This window comes from Agelaius tricolor, unplaced genomic scaffold, assembly GCF_023055355.1.
Source record: "Agelaius tricolor isolate 1412-34295 unplaced genomic scaffold, bAgeTri1.0.p SCAF_4, whole genome shotgun sequence".
NCBI lineage: Eukaryota > Metazoa > Chordata > Aves > Passeriformes > Icteridae > Agelaius > Agelaius tricolor.
The window spans coordinates 56,083,615-56,098,287 of record NW_027269264.1 but is presented as its reverse complement, the minus strand read 5'-3'; the positions used below and the strand labels follow the sequence as shown (position 1 = coordinate 56,098,287).

The 14,673-nt window shown below is 47.0% G+C and overlaps 1 protein-coding gene across 3 annotated transcripts; it reads left to right on the top strand.

The window, feature by feature from the left end:
* On the top strand, nt 1–13,858 carry HDHD2 (haloacid dehalogenase like hydrolase domain containing 2). 3 transcript variants are annotated; one of them, XM_071425830.1, is made up of 8 exons: nt 1–133; nt 433–501; nt 2,243–2,375; nt 5,108–5,316; nt 7,340–7,424; nt 10,598–10,814; nt 11,557–11,620; nt 12,734–13,858. In XM_071425830.1, the coding sequence occupies exons 3-8, from the start codon at nt 2,275–2,277 to the stop codon at nt 12,835–12,837; spliced, it is 780 nt and encodes a 259-aa protein (XP_071281931.1). In that variant the 5' UTR covers nt 1–133; nt 433–501; nt 2,243–2,274; the 3' UTR covers nt 12,838–13,858. The 3 variants fall into 3 exon arrangements, with proteins under 3 accessions (XP_071281931.1, XP_071281932.1, XP_071281930.1); XM_071425829.1 differs by having other exon boundaries at nt 4–133; nt 2,240–2,375; XM_071425831.1 differs by lacking the exon at nt 433–501 and having other exon boundaries at nt 2,240–2,375.
* Nucleotides 13,859–14,673: the final 815 nt, after the last annotated feature.

Below are 14,673 nucleotides of genomic sequence, written 5' to 3'. Positions count from 1 at the left end.
TATGGCAATAATCAATACATTCTGTTTATTATTTGCCTCGCTGGCGGCGGGCGGGCCCGGCGCGGGGCTGGGCGGGCGCGGCCCTGCCAGGACCCCGCGGACGGCGGGCAGAGCGCGGCGGCGGCGGGAACAGGTCAGTGCTGGGGCGCTGCTCCCCCCTTTCCTCTGTGTGGGCGCGTCCGCCGCCTTCGGCCACGAACGGGCGGGCGGAACCATCGGTGTCAGGGAAAGGAGAGCTCGCCGCGGTCGGGACTCCCCCGGTAGGAAATGGGCCAGCCCGTGTGCCCGTTGTGAGCTGGCGGGAACGGGCGGTACCATCCCCGAGAGACGGGGGTTTTGGGGGACGGTTGTGCCTGTGCCATCCCCATCCTCCCACCGAGGGACATATATAACGACATATATCTCTATAGAATATATCCCTCTTTCCCTTAGGTTGTGTCTTGTGTTCCTCGTGTCCTTGTCCCAGAGACCGGGGCTGGGGTGTCCCTTTGTCCTGACAAGGTGAGTTTTCCTTGGGATGTGATTAGGAGAACTGAGGTTCTGGAACCTTATAGAACTTCCTTGGCAGTCCATGAGCTTTTTCCTTAAAATCAGGGTGTGCTGAAAACTGGCTCTGCTGATAACTTGCATATTTCCCAAATAAATGCACTGTGAACAGCAGGACCGATGGAAACGTAGGGTAAAAATAAAATAGTAACGGTAAAATAAAAACAGTAACAGTAGCAATAATAGTAATAATAATAATAATGATAGTAGCAATTTCCATTGAAATTGATGAAGCTTCTTTAGGAGTTCTGTTTTCAGCTGTGTGTCTTTAACATTTAACTTTGGCTTTTGTATCAACAGACATCCAGTAAGAGAAGCATCTTTATTTATTTTCTTATTGCAGAGAACCAGCAGGAATAAGGGTTGTGGAATATCAAAGTTTCCTGTTTTGTGTGTGTGTGCACCATCTACCTGAGACCCCAGGCCCACATGACCATTTATAAAACTGTCTGCAAAGATAAAACTGACAGAAATCTATTAGGGCAGGTTCCAGTCATGGTGTTGACTCTTTGTGTGCTTTTTTAAAAGTACAGACATGCTACATGCTGTATGTAACCAAACCAGCTGAACACAAAACTGGTGTCACTCGTAGGGTTGGCAGATCTCAGAGTGGTTTGGATAGAAAGGGACCTTAAAGCTCATCCCATCCCAACCCCTGCCATGGGCAGGGGCACCTTCCACTGTGCCAGGCTGCTCCAAGCCCCATCCAGCCTGGCCTTGGGCACTTCCAGGGGCAGCCCCAGCTGCTCTGGGCACCCTGGGCCAGGGCCTGCCCACCCTCCCAGCCAGCAATTCCTAATTGCCAAGAGCCCAAAATCTGTGCCTGCCCTCTGGCAGTGGGAGCCATTGCCTGGCTGCTGTCCCTCCATCGCTTGGAAATTGTCCCTCAGGTACTGAAAAGCCAAAATCAGATCACCCCGAAGCTTCTCTTCTATAATCCCAACTCTCTCTGCCTTTTCAGATGGTTCTTGTCTAATGAACAGGAGAAAACCATGCTGTATTGGAGCTGTATTGGACATTTTCTGATAAACAGCTCCTCAGACTTGTTCATGGAGTAAAATGCAGTGCTTGCAGCCCAAATGAGGGGAAGTGTTTGTTTCTGGAGACAGATCTTTAGCCAGGGGACTCAAACATCACCTCTCTGTTCCTCCCCTGGTGCCTTTACCCTTCAAATCCTGGCTTTTATTTTGGGCTGGGTACGTGGAACCAGAAAAACTGCCCCTTTTTCAAGAGCGTGGAATGACCTTCAAGGTGCTGGATTTGCCTGAGCCCTGACAGCTTCCTGGCTAAAAATCTGCAAAAATCCTCACTGTCACCACTGAGCAGCCTCAGAGTGGCTGCGGTGTTGGTGCATCACTCTTACAAAAAACAAAACCAACAATTTCCACTTTGGCCGAGCATTTTGAGCTTTACAGCCAAAATGCAGCTTTAGAGATGCAGCTTTAGAGCGCTGTGTCTTTATTTTCACTGTTGGTGTCGGCAGGACTTGCTGAAATATTCTTGCTGAGGCCTTGCGCCCAGCATCCCCAGACCTAATGGCCCCCTCTCTCCCCGGAACCCTTGAGTCCTCCAAACAACATTATTTTATTTTGATGCACTTAAAGAACAAACAGCACCTGATTTCCACTGAGTCTTTGTGAGGAAAACCACCTCCCTCCATATGAATTATGTGGGGTTTTTTTTAACTCCTCAGCAGTCCCAGGGTGCCTCGGCCTGTCCCCGGGCGCAATGGCGGCACGGCGCGCGCTGAAGGCCGTGCTGGTGGATCTCAATGGCACCCTCCACATCGAGGACTCAGCCGTGCCCGGTGCCCAGGAGGCACTCAAAAGGCAAGTTTCCCCTCTCTTCTGGGTTTGCTCTGGGAGGTTGTGTCAGTGCTGTTTGCACAAAGGGGTGGGTGAGTGGGCTGAGCACGCGGGCGAATCCTTTGTGCTGTGTTCATGCCAGGAGAGCTCAGCAAAGGGTGGAGGGAGATACTGGTGTCACCTGAGCCCCTGCTGCTTTCCTCAGTGTCTCTTCCTGTGTTTTCTGAGCCTTTTCTTGACATAAAACCCCCAATCTTCAGGGTGTCTCCACTGGTTCAGGTGAGACAGCCACAGCTGAAATTGAGTTCTGGTGAATTACCCCAAAATCAGTTCAGCTGAGCTGTTCTTCAGGGCTCTGATTGTCTGTCAGATCTTTTAGATCTGTGCTGAGATAAAGTGGGATAACAGAAAACCTTGGTCAAGGGAGCAAGGCAACCTCTGCAGTGTTTTCGTTTCATTCAGACAATGCTTTTCTCAGTTATTACTGTTTATAAAATTTCTTTCTGCTAGGTAGGCAATGTAATTTGTTTTTTCTTTTGTAGGAATTTCAACACATTAATAAACAGGGCAGTCAAATTAACTCCTTCTCTCATGGTTAAAGGGTGCCTAAAGACACTGAGGCACAGCAAAGTGATTTATTCCAGCCAGGTCAGTGGTGAAATAGGACACACAATCCCAGGAATATTTGTGGTGTTTTTCTGGAGAAGACAACTTGAAATGGGTGAGGAAAAATCCCAGAGTTATAGATGATACTGTGGTGAATGAAGAAGGACACTTTAGGATTCTGGGGCACTAAGGATTAATCAGGATATAGGAGCAGAACTGAACTCTGCTGGAGCTGAATGGGCTGCTAAGGGTTTTCTACAGCTGTAGCTCAGAGGAAAAGTTCACAGAGGGATGAGGAAGCTGAATTTCCCACAGGTAGTGCTGTGGACATTATTATGTCCTTAAGATGTAAAATTGCAAGGAAGTAAAAACTGCTGAAACACTGGGTACTCATTCATTGCCCTTTCACTCACTGCACTGTTTCCTGCTGCAGGGAGAAATGAGAGTCAATGTTCCTGAAATTCCATATAATATATATGTGCTGTCACAGGTATGGAAGGCAGGTGGCAGAGATAACAACCAGGGGGGTGTAATTTTGGCTCAGAGGTTTGAAAAAAATTATTATACCACTCCCTTTTCTGCCAGTCCATGTCCCTGTCCTTCTCAGAAGAGAAGCTGGAAGGAATAGCATGCAGCTTGCATAGGGAGCAAATGGAGCGGTGCCTATTTTAGGGTTACTACATTCACAGTCCCCTATGGAGGTCCAGAGGGAAAAATCATATTAATTTTTATTTTATTATCAACCAGGGGACTCTTTTATCAGCTCATACCTGTGAATGGTCAGTGTAAAACAAGAGATAGAAGGAAGTGGCAGGTGAAAGCAAGTCTCCAACTTTATTCTGATGTTCTCCACACAGTCCTGATGCATGTGTTTGTTCCTATAGCAACAGAGAAAGTGATGGTGGGGGAATAATTAAAAGGAATGCTGTTGAAACTGTCACTTAAAATTATTTGATTGTTTGGTAGCATTTACTGTCAGCACAGGGCAATAACGTGGTTTTATGTGATACCGGTGCTCCTCCGGTAAAGGGGGGAAAGGAAAGGAAAGGGGGAAATGGCTGCAGAAGCTGACATAAAACCACTACCAAGGTAACACAGGCTCCTGGAGCCTCCTGAACAAGCCACAGCTGCTGGGAAATTCACCCAGCAGTGGAGTTCAGTATATTAATTCAGCAACAAGCTTATTTTGTTTGCTTCTTTTGATCAAGAAGCAGGACTGTCTTATTTATTGTGTAGTTTGAATAAAAAGGCTTTTCAAGTTAGTTATCATAGATGTGCTGGCTGCTGCTGTGAGGAGGGAGTTGCAATCACTGTTTGCCTCAGGAATCTTTGTGCTAGAGAGGGAGAGGAGGGGAGGATGACTTGTCTTGGTCTGGGGGGTGTAATTCTGCTGTCTGTTCCACATCACACAAGTTTTTGTGTGGCACCAGTCTTATGTGTGCTCTTTGCATCTGTCTCAGAATCTCTGCTGGTCAGAGTGACCCCAAGATGTGTTAGAAAGTCTCTTTTCCCAGCCTGGCAGTCAAAGAAGGAGACAGAGCTCTTCTATTCTTGGTCTCAAGGTTGTTTACTGTTTCTTATCTATAAAATTCTTTGTCTGACCCACCAAGGTCTGTCTGACAGGTCGGGTTGAGGCACACTGCCCATCCTTGGGGCGGTGTTATCTTTTTATACTAAAAACTACATGTACACTATTTACAATAACTTTCCATTACCTATCACCTATGTTAGACAGTAAGCTTCTACTCTAAACCAATCTAAAAGTGCCAACATCACCCAGAAGATGGAGGTTAGGAAGAAGAAGGAAAAAGGACAAGGCATGCCCAAATTCCTCCATCTTGGGACCCCAAGCCCCCATTCTAAAAACCTCAAAAATCTATTTTTTTCACCCTGAGATGAATTCACTATCATTCTACCTAAACTTTCATGGTAAATCCTCATATAAGGTTGGTAATTTTTTCCATGGGTCAAGATCAAAGGCTTGGGCTCTATGCCAAGGTCTCTGAGCCCCCTGGGCAGGGGTTCGAGAAGAAGAATTTCCTGGGTTCTGACACATCTGCAGCCTTTGGGGCTGTTTTTAGCCCCAGAGAGAAGCAGAGGTGTGGGAACAGGAGGAGCCTGTGTCCAGTTTGTCCCTTTGTCCCCCCCAGGCTGCGCAGTGCCCCGCTGACCGTCCGGTTTGTGACCAACACCACCAAGGAGAGCAAGAGGGACCTGCTGGAGAGGCTGACGCGGCTGGGCTTCGACATCGCCGAGCACGAGATCTTCACCTCCCTGACAGCAGCCAGGAACCTCCTGGAGCAGCAGCAGGTGCGGCCCCTGCTCCTGGTGGACGACAAGGCCCTGCCTGATTTCACAGGTGAGGTGCTCAGGAAGCAGCTAATTAATGAACAGCAGTTAACGAGACGTGGTGCTCTCGATCGTCTACAGACCACCAGCCATGGTGGAGCCTGAAATGTGGAATGCTGCAGGGTCATAAAGGTCCTTTCTTCATTTTAAATCAAACATCAAAACAGCCTGAAGTTGTGTCTTCTTGAAGAGCAGTGGGAATGGTGGCCAAGGCCTTCAGATAGTCAGGAATTCTGGTAAAATTCAGTGCTTTCCATTCATTTCCAGTGTAAAATATGAAGTAATAGTTATCACCAGGTCATTGGTGCTTTACTGGACCTACCAGTGCTGATTTTTTTTGTAGCAAAGATGTGTCAGTTTGTGCAATTCCAGCAGAGGTTTTACTGATAAAGAGCTGAAAAACCAGTGTGTAGGCACACACAGCAGGCTCTTTCTCTGTTAATAATTATTAAATGCAAAATCTCCAGGCAATTATTGCTTATCTTATACTCAACATTTAGGTTTCACCCTGTGTACTTGGATACCTTCACTGGTTACAGAAGGTTCATCAGGCTGAGTCCTCTAAATTGTCATCCCTGAAGACTTGCTTAAGATCTGCTTTGCTGACAGATGCTCCCATTTACCTCCCTCAGTAATCAGGGGAGCAGAAAATGATCTGTTCTCACTTGGACATCAAGAGTAGCAAAGATACTCATGTTTTTAACATACTTAGAGTTGAAAACTGTATACTGTATACTCAAAATTTCTTATTTAAAGTCAAGGCAAGCAGAAGTTTGGATGGCTTGCCTTGCCCTTGCCTTACAAACTGAAATATTTTGGCTGTGTAATTTAAGTAGGTTCTAAGCTTGCCAGGATCTAGGAGTTTTCTGTTAAATTTTGGTGCCATAGTCTGGTCAGAAATTTTCAGCGATGTCAATGTTTAGGAGAAAAAACCTCTGTGAGAGCAGTGAAACTTGGTAATCTGTTCTACCTAACAGCATATTCAGAGAAATGTGCCCCAGCAATATTCAGCAATATTTGTACTCCAGGAAGGCTTTCCTGGGTGAGAAACAGCAGAGGCAGCAGCTCTTTCACTGACAGCATTTAAATCAGCTCAGTCTCCATGGTTTTGGGATCTTTCCATCAGTTTTTCAGGAGCTGATGCTAATTTTGTAAAAGATGGCCCAGACAGAGGTAACATGGGGGCACATTGGTGCATCACCTGTACTGCTGGGGTCTGGAGTGGGTTGTTTGGTTTGTTTTTGCCACAAGGGCTTTGGCTCACATATCCTCAGTGCTGCTTTTGGAACATGTAAGTACAGTGGAGAGTGCTTTAAATTCCAGTTAATGGCTGCTATTGAGCCGTTTTTGGCTAATCTCTCTGTTAAAGTTGGTCACAGGCAGATGAAGGTGGAAAAAATCCTCAGCTGATAACATGCCACTAGTAAAACCCTCCTGCTGGTGCTGCTCTGCTTCCACTGCTGGTTCTGTCCAGGGGTGGTACTGCAGTGGAGCTGTTTCCAAGGGCACTAATCCACTTTGAAAAAAAACCTTCCAGAAAAGCCCAAATTTATCTAGGGTAGCAACTTTTGGGCTGTGTTGCAGTACTGTCTTTATTGTCAGAATCAGACTGGTGCATGGAACAACAGTCAGTGGAATTTCCTGTGGCTAGAAGGAATAGAAAAACTGGATGGGATTCACTTGAATTCCTGCTTTACTGTCTTACAGAGCACATAAATATATGTGGAGAGGGGTTCTCAGATGGCAAGCAGTCGTTCAATTAAAAGAGGGATTTTTGTGCCCTGCTGCATTTCAGTGGGAGCAGTAGCAGAATCATCCCACAGCTGCTGTTAAGACTGTCCAGATCCTAGAGGATGGAACAGTCTGGATACAGCAGCACCTTTTCCACAGATGCTTTCTTCATCTATAAAAGACATAAAAGGAGTCTCTGTGCTACGACTGTGTCAGAAAATGCTTGGTTTTGCCTTAAAGTGATTAAATGCACTTTGCTGACTGTGGGCTGCTAAGTGTGAACGAAATCCTGTCTTTCCTAGGGATTGGCACGGATAACCCCAACGCTGTGGTGGTGGGGCTGGCTCCTGAGCACTTCCACTACGAGATGATGAACAGAGCCTTTCGGTAAGGCAGCCCCTGGCAGGGGCTGGAGGGGGAGCTGTCTTCTGCTGGGCTCTCTGCTCTTTCTGGGAAGAAAAGGGTGGTAGGAATATCACACATTATGCAGCTTGTGAGGGAGCCACTAATCTTGTGGGATTTGGGTTCTCCACCAGGAACTTCAGGCAGCCCAGACCTCATTTTTACACCTTTCAGTCTAAATAAGGCAGAAGTGCAGTCACAGCTGTCACTGAGGGGAAAAGTTAGCAATTAATCAATACACAAAACTAGGGATGTGGGGAAGCATTCACAGAATTATTTGGGTTGGAAAAGACCCCCATCCCACTGAGTCCAACCTGTGACCAATCCCCACTGTGTCACCAGCCCAGAGCACTGAGTGCCATGTCCAGGCCTTCCTTGGACACCTCCAGGGATGGGGACTCCAACACCTCCCTGGGAATCTCCTTCCAATACCTGGCCAGCCTTTCCATGGGGAAATTCCTCCTCATGTCCAACCTGTACCTGCCCTGACACAGCCTGAGGCTGTTTCCTCTTCTCCAAGAGGAGAGGCACATTCTGTATTCAAAGCCCAGCCTTCAGAGTCTGTGTGCTGTAAGGAAGGAACCCAGTGTTTAGGGCAGATTATTCCTTACCTGCCTAATGCAGGATATCCAGCAGTATCTTCTGAAGGATCTTCTGTTCAGGAGTGGCCAGCACAACCTGTTGGGGCAGGTGGGCTATGGAGCTGATCTTGAGAGTTTTATTTTTAATGCTCTTTTTGCCTCTAGGCTGAGGGGTAAGTCAGATACACTCCATCTGTGACCACCCATGAGTGCAGAGCCATGTGTCCTTCTCACTGGTTCTGACTTGACTCCACACTCTGTATTTTGACTTGAAAAGCCTTCAGCTTTCAGACACTGGATGTGAGCCTGTAGCTGAGCGTAGCCCTGGTGATGTATGGGATGAGCCCTTCCCCATCTTTGCTCACTGGATGGGGGCTACCACAGTTCTGCACCTTGAAATCTGGTGAAAACCCTCATACTAAACCCCTTAACCAGTCTTTATAACCATAAAAGTAAAAGAGGGAGTATCAGGTACTGCCCACCAGTGTCTTAGGGAGGATTCTTGGAGTGGGGGGCCAATGCTGTCCTCATCTGCTGCCAGTTCTGTGTTACATCAACAGATGTTGACCCAAACTGACCCTGTCTGCCTCGTTAGTGAGCCTTTCCAAAGGCATTGATTTTGGAATTTTACTTTGGGTCATGAGTGAACTCTTAATTTCACAACTGCAGGAGCTTAACCTGTTGAGTATCCCAGTGCTTACATCATTTCATTGATTTGTATTTCTGTCCTAAATATATTAATTGTTGAATAATATCCATTGTTTGCTTCGGGCTGAAGACCAAGACACTTTAAAAAAGCCAGGATGGGCTCTGTCTGGCCTGTAACACCTCACTGATTTGTTCTGGGTGTTTCCCCCCATTCTCTATGGGGGATAAACTTTTGCTGGTGTCAGTTCTGTGGCCTGATGGAAACACTGGGCACTGGCACATTCTCTTCTTGTCAAGCCTTGCCCTATTCCTTCCCCTTTACTGCTCAGATAATTAAGTCACTTGGGATTTACATTGAAAATGGAATTGCATCGGGATTGCAGAACTCTGAGGTGAATCTGATTAAATGCAGATATCTAAGCACAGGTTCCTGTGTCTGTGCTGGTGATCTGGGCTCTGGAGGGATAAGAGAGGCACTTCAGGGCATTTTTTTACCTAATAGTGCTTAAAATAGGACAGTTGAACTGTGCCCTAGGAGTGCCTTTTCCTCTGCACCAACTGTGAGGAGCCCAGGCTGACTAATTATGTGGTAGGCAACTATTCCATTGACACCCAACATTAACTTAGGTAAATCTAACCCAACACGAGTCCCAAAATGAGATACACAGAGTCTGGCCGTTCTCCAGGCACCACTTGAAATGACTGAGACTAAATTTCTCTTCCTTTATAAATGGGATTTTGATGCCATGTTTGAAAGAATTCTCTCAGGTGACATCTCTCCTGCAAAGTGCTGAACATAGTGGTTGTGGTGATGCTGTCAAATTAAATTTTTCTGTGTCCTAGAGGCATCCTCCCATCATGAACCATGTCTGGCTGCTCACAGAAACACAACCCAGCTCTCTTCTTGTTCAGCTTGCTTTGGAATACATTGATTCAATAGGAGTGTTTTGTGATAATTAAGTGAAATGAAATATCATTTACGCCCTGCTCAGAGCTTCCAGACTGCTCTGCAGACATCCTCCAAGGAGAATCCAGCTCACCTCAGCCAGCCTCCTACAACAGGGGCAAAGCAAGGCTTTGTTTTCTTAAAGGTTGTTTTGTTTTATTTTGTTTTGTTTTGTTTTGTTTTGAAAATCAGGGGTTGAGGGGAAAATGAATCCTCCTTTCTGCCCTGAGAGTACAGCCAGTGTTTTACACTGTTGTGATAAAGATCGGAATAACCTGCATTACCTGGACAAAGTGTAAAATCAAAAGGAAAATGTTTGGCAGTCCAGAAGGCAGTTCAGTGCTTGTTGCACTGAAACTTGGGAGGGGAGGACTGCAATAATATTGCTGTGCTTGGTGCACCAGGAGCTTTCCTGTAGTGCAGCACTTACACAGCTTCCCTTTGCTGCAGGACAGGGGGATGCAGTGTCTGCTGTAAGGAAAATCTGCTGGGCACAAAACAGAAATGTGAGAGCGAAAGATGAGTTGCAGGTTCTGTGGAATTGAGCCTGCTAAAACTCCCAGGGTTAACAGGGAAATTCAGAGGGATGTGAATGCCTCAAATGGCTTTGAGGTTTTTTTAATGTAACTTCTTACTGTAATTCCTTCAGTGCTAAAATATAAAGGTCAAATTATTCATCCTGTACTTATAAGAAATTGTTCCCTATGAGGGTGGGCAGGCCCTGGCCCAGGGTGCCCAGAGCAGCTGTGGCTGCCCCTGGATCCCTGGAAGTGTCCAAGGCCAGGCTGGATGGGGCTTGGAGCAGCCTGGGACAGTGGAAGGTGTCCCTGCCCATGGCAGGGGGTGGGATGAGATCAACTTTAAAGTCTCTTCCAACCCAAACCATTCTGGGATTGTGCGAAAGCCTCTTGAGGCCTTCAGTTGTAAATACAGTTCCTTTAATATAATTTTTGTCCTCTCTTCTTCATTCATTCATTCTTTAGGTTGATTTTGGATGGGGCGCCTCTCATAGCGATCCATAAAGCCAGGTATTTCAAGAAGAAGGATGGCCTGTGTCTGGGACCTGGACCTTTTGTGACAGGGCTGGAGTATGCAACAGACACCAAAGCCACCGTGGTGGGGAAGCCAGAGAAGACCTTCTTCCTGGAGGCTCTGCGGGGCACTGACTGTGCCCCCGAGGAGGCCGTCATGATCGGAGATGTACGTGGGCACAAACCCTCCCCACTGCCCCGCCTGCAGTGCTGCCATCTGGGGCAGGCAGGGCCTCAGAGAGGGGCTCCAGAGCATGGAACTGTCATTTCTAGAGAGAAAATGGAGCTGGGAAGGACCCAGGAGAGGCTGAGGGAGCTGGGCAGGGGCTGAGCCTGGAGCAAAGGAGGCTCAGGGGGGCCCTTGTGGCTCTGCACAGCTCCTGACAGGAGGGGACAGCCGGGGGGGTCGGGCTGTGCTCCCAGGGAACAGGGACAGGAAGGAGAGGGAGCAGCCTCAGGCTGGGCCAGGGGAAGTTTAGATGGGATATTAGAGAAAAATGCTTCATGTAATAGGACTTTGAGCACTGGCACAGGGCTGCCCAGGGCATTGGTGGAGTCCCCATCCCTGGAGGGGTTTAAAAGCTGTGTGGGTGTGTGGGACATGGGTCAGTGGTGGCCTGCACAGTGCTGGGGGAATGGTTGGCCTCAATGGTCTTAGAGGGGCTTTCCAACCTAAACAATTCCATGAAAGTTCACAGGATTTAGTGTGTAATCCATGGGGTTTTCTCTCTTACTTCAGTCACTGTTTGATCAGGCAGAGAGCACACAGAAAACCACTCCTGTGACAGTGTGACCAATGGGGTAGCTGAAAGATCTAACTCTGTGTCACTGCTTTTAAGTGATGTGCAAAGGAGGGAAGGTTATGGAAGTGTCTGTGCCCACTAACCCACTGCTCTCCTGCTGTGTCCCAGGACTGCAGGGATGATGTTGGTGGTGCCCAGCAGGCAGGCATGCGTGGCATTTTGGTAAGGACAGGTAAGCACTCGATGGATTGGTCATTGCAAGAGGCAGTGGTGCCTTCAGTGATGTCACCCTGTGCCCAGAAGTGAAGGGACTCTGAACCCTGGGGCCAGCCCCCACCTTCCACATCCCTGCTGGGGTGGGGCAGAGGCAGCCTGTCAAGCAGAACATTGTGATGCCAGGGCTAGAGCACAGCACAGACCCCCGGTGATGGCAGGGTAAGCAAAGTCATGGATAGGGACAGCTGCTCTTGTAGGTGTGAATTTTTGCTCTGGCTCAAAAATCCAGAGCAGTAATCACAGAACAGGGAGCTGTTATTGTCACACCTTAGATTGCCAAAATCAGCCACAGCAGTGTAACCTCTGATTGTGCAGGAGCTCTGGTGCCATTGCTCAGCAATTACAAATGTAATTTTGCTTTGTATGGAAGTGGAACATGGAGGGATTGACAGGTATTGTTGGTGTTGTTGATGGACCCACGGGCTGGGAAAGGTCTCTTTGAGGTGGCAGCTGCTCATGCCACACAGTGTGATATGTTGAAAATGAAGGGAAGTAATCCTGCTTTTCTTCAGAGAGGTGCTCTTCATCAGGAACTGTAGTGATAGAACAGGGAGTATTGGGTTCAAAATGAAAGACATGAATTTAGGTTAGAGATTTTAGTAAGAAATTGTTCCCTATGAGGGTGGTGAGGCCCTGGCCCAGGGTGCCCAGAGAAGCTGTGGCTGCCCCTGGATCCCTGGAAGTGCCCCAGGTCAGGCTGAATGGGGCTTGAGCACCCTGAGGTGGTGGAAGGTGTCCCTGCCCATGGCAGGGGGTGGGACTGGATGAGGTTTAAGGTCTCTTGCAACCCAAACCATTCTGGGATTCTATGATTATTATTATTTTAAGAACCTACAACATGGACATTTCCCAGTACAGCAGAGTGAACCAGTGCAATTAACACTAGTTTTGATCCAGAGCTGCCCCTGGAGGAATCTCCAGGAGGGCTCAGCACTTGTTTAGCGAAGCCTTGTGGGATGTTTTTTGCCTAGATGGGCATTTTCCTGGTTGCTACTGCTATGACAAGGCTGTAATTTTCAGGGGGGGAAAAAGGATTTTGGTAAAGCGACTTTGTGTTAATCTGTTACAGGTAAATACCGTCCAGCAGATGAAGACAAAATCAACCCAGGTCCCTACTTAACCTGTGAGAATTTCCCAGAGGCAGTGGAACATATCCTGAAGCAGATGTTGTGAGAAAGGGAACAGGTAGCTTGAAGAAACATCTGTTTCACACCATTTCCTTCATTCTTGCTTCAAAAATTAAGGTCCCAAGATCAGTGCATGCGTGGCATCCATCAGACACCACTCTGGGCTGTGAGAGGCAGGGGATCCATGTGGGCCCAGCACAGGCACACACACAGGACAGTGTTTCCTTATTTCCACTTTTCAAAGAATACCTGATGAAAGGCACTGTCAGGAAAGTGTCACTTTCTGCAGAATAAGCTAAACTGAAAACATGCACTGAAAACACTCGAGTAGATAAAGCTCAGACAGAGCCTTACAGCCTCAATGGCCTGTAGTGATTTCACTGATGGTTCTGCTCTGCTCTGACTTAAAGGTAGAGATTATGCTTGTTTAGAAGTGACTCTTAAATGAAAATATCACCATTGCTTAATAATAACTACCGTGGCTGTCTTTCATTAGAGCAGATCCTGTTATTTGCTTTTCAGATTTTACATAAAATTAAAAACTGTCAGCATTTTACGGATGTTTTAATTAGATCCTGTTATTAAAAAGAATGATACAGAAACAAAACTCTGGTATTAAATGCCTTAGAGACTGTGACTTTTTAAAATTAGGCTCCAGCGGGGTCCTATTAATGCTACAGTTGCAAAACTTCACTTTTGTTGGGGATTTTTTTGTTTCTTTTATATGTTATGGAAAAAATCCTTCACAAGCCATGGGGACAGATTCCAGTTTTTACAGTTGGTTAGCAGAGCTGTAAAATGAAATTTAATTCTGTAGCGTGCAATGCTTTTCCTATGCACTACATCCCCCAATATGAACCAACTTTGTAATGATGGTAAATGGCTTTTCTGGTCCATTTGCAAACTGTAATAATCAAAGTCCTTTACAGTTGTTTTACAGTGCTCCTGTGTGTTAAATTATTAGATTGTAATTATGCATTACTGGAGTATTAACCTTATTGAAAATACAGTTTAGTGTTAATGAGCCATGCTCGTTCTTGTTAAACAAAACCATGGTGATGAATGAATTCCTCACATGTGACAGCGTCTCTCTGCAGCCTCCCTTGGTGGGTGGTTACTACATTCAGATTTAGACTATGCCAGGAATGGAATGGGTGGATGGAGAAGATTTTGCAGTAGAAACACAAGAATAAATCACAGAATCATTTAGGCTGGAAAAGTTATCTAAGATCACTGAGTCCAACCATTCCCCAGCACTGCCAAGGCCAGCAGTGACCCATGTCCTCAGGTGCCACATCCACAGAGCTTTTAAATCCCTCCAGGGATGCACCACTGCCCTGGGCAGCTGTGCCAGGCCTGGACAATCTTTTCCAGGAAGAAATAATTCCAACTATCCAACCTGAACCTTCCCTGGTGTAACTTGAGGTTGTTTCCTCTCATCATGACACTTTTTGCCTGGGAGAAGAGACCTCTGAGGAACAGAAGCCATCTTTAGATAGTGTCTGTGGGCCCTTGTACTGCCAGCTTCAGTTTTGCATAAATTCACACGTCTGGGTTTTGTGCCAGCCATTCTGAACCTGTTGGTTTCTGCTTGGAAGGATGGATGTGAGGGAGGTCTGTGGCCTGGGGTCACAGTCAGGTGCAGGACGTGGGAGATGTACCAGCAAAATCCTGTGAAGGTATTTCCCTTGGAGACTTCCAATTATGTGTGACTGATGCAGGAATAAAAGGGACTGACAGTGCCTCAGAGGTCCTGGAATGTGCTGGAAAGTTTGCACAACCCTGGTGCTTGGAATGCAGACACACACCAGCCCAAGGAAAATTGAGAACTGCATGGAGGGGAAGTGTATTAATGAGCAAGAAGGAGGGTGAGAGAGGGCAG

Bases quoted from the DNA above. Each gene is read 5' to 3' on its own strand.
- HDHD2 (XM_071425831.1), top strand. From the start codon at position 2,275: ATGGCGGCACGGCGCGCGCTGAAGGCCGTGCTGGTGGATCTCAATGGC. The intron at 10,815-11,556 runs GTACGTGGGCAC...GCTGTGTCCCAG, and splicing joins AGGCCGTCATGATCGGAGAT to GACTGCAGGGATGATGTTGG. The intron at 11,621-12,733 runs GTAAGCACTCGA...AATCTGTTACAG, and splicing joins TGGCATTTTGGTAAGGACAG to GTAAATACCGTCCAGCAGAT.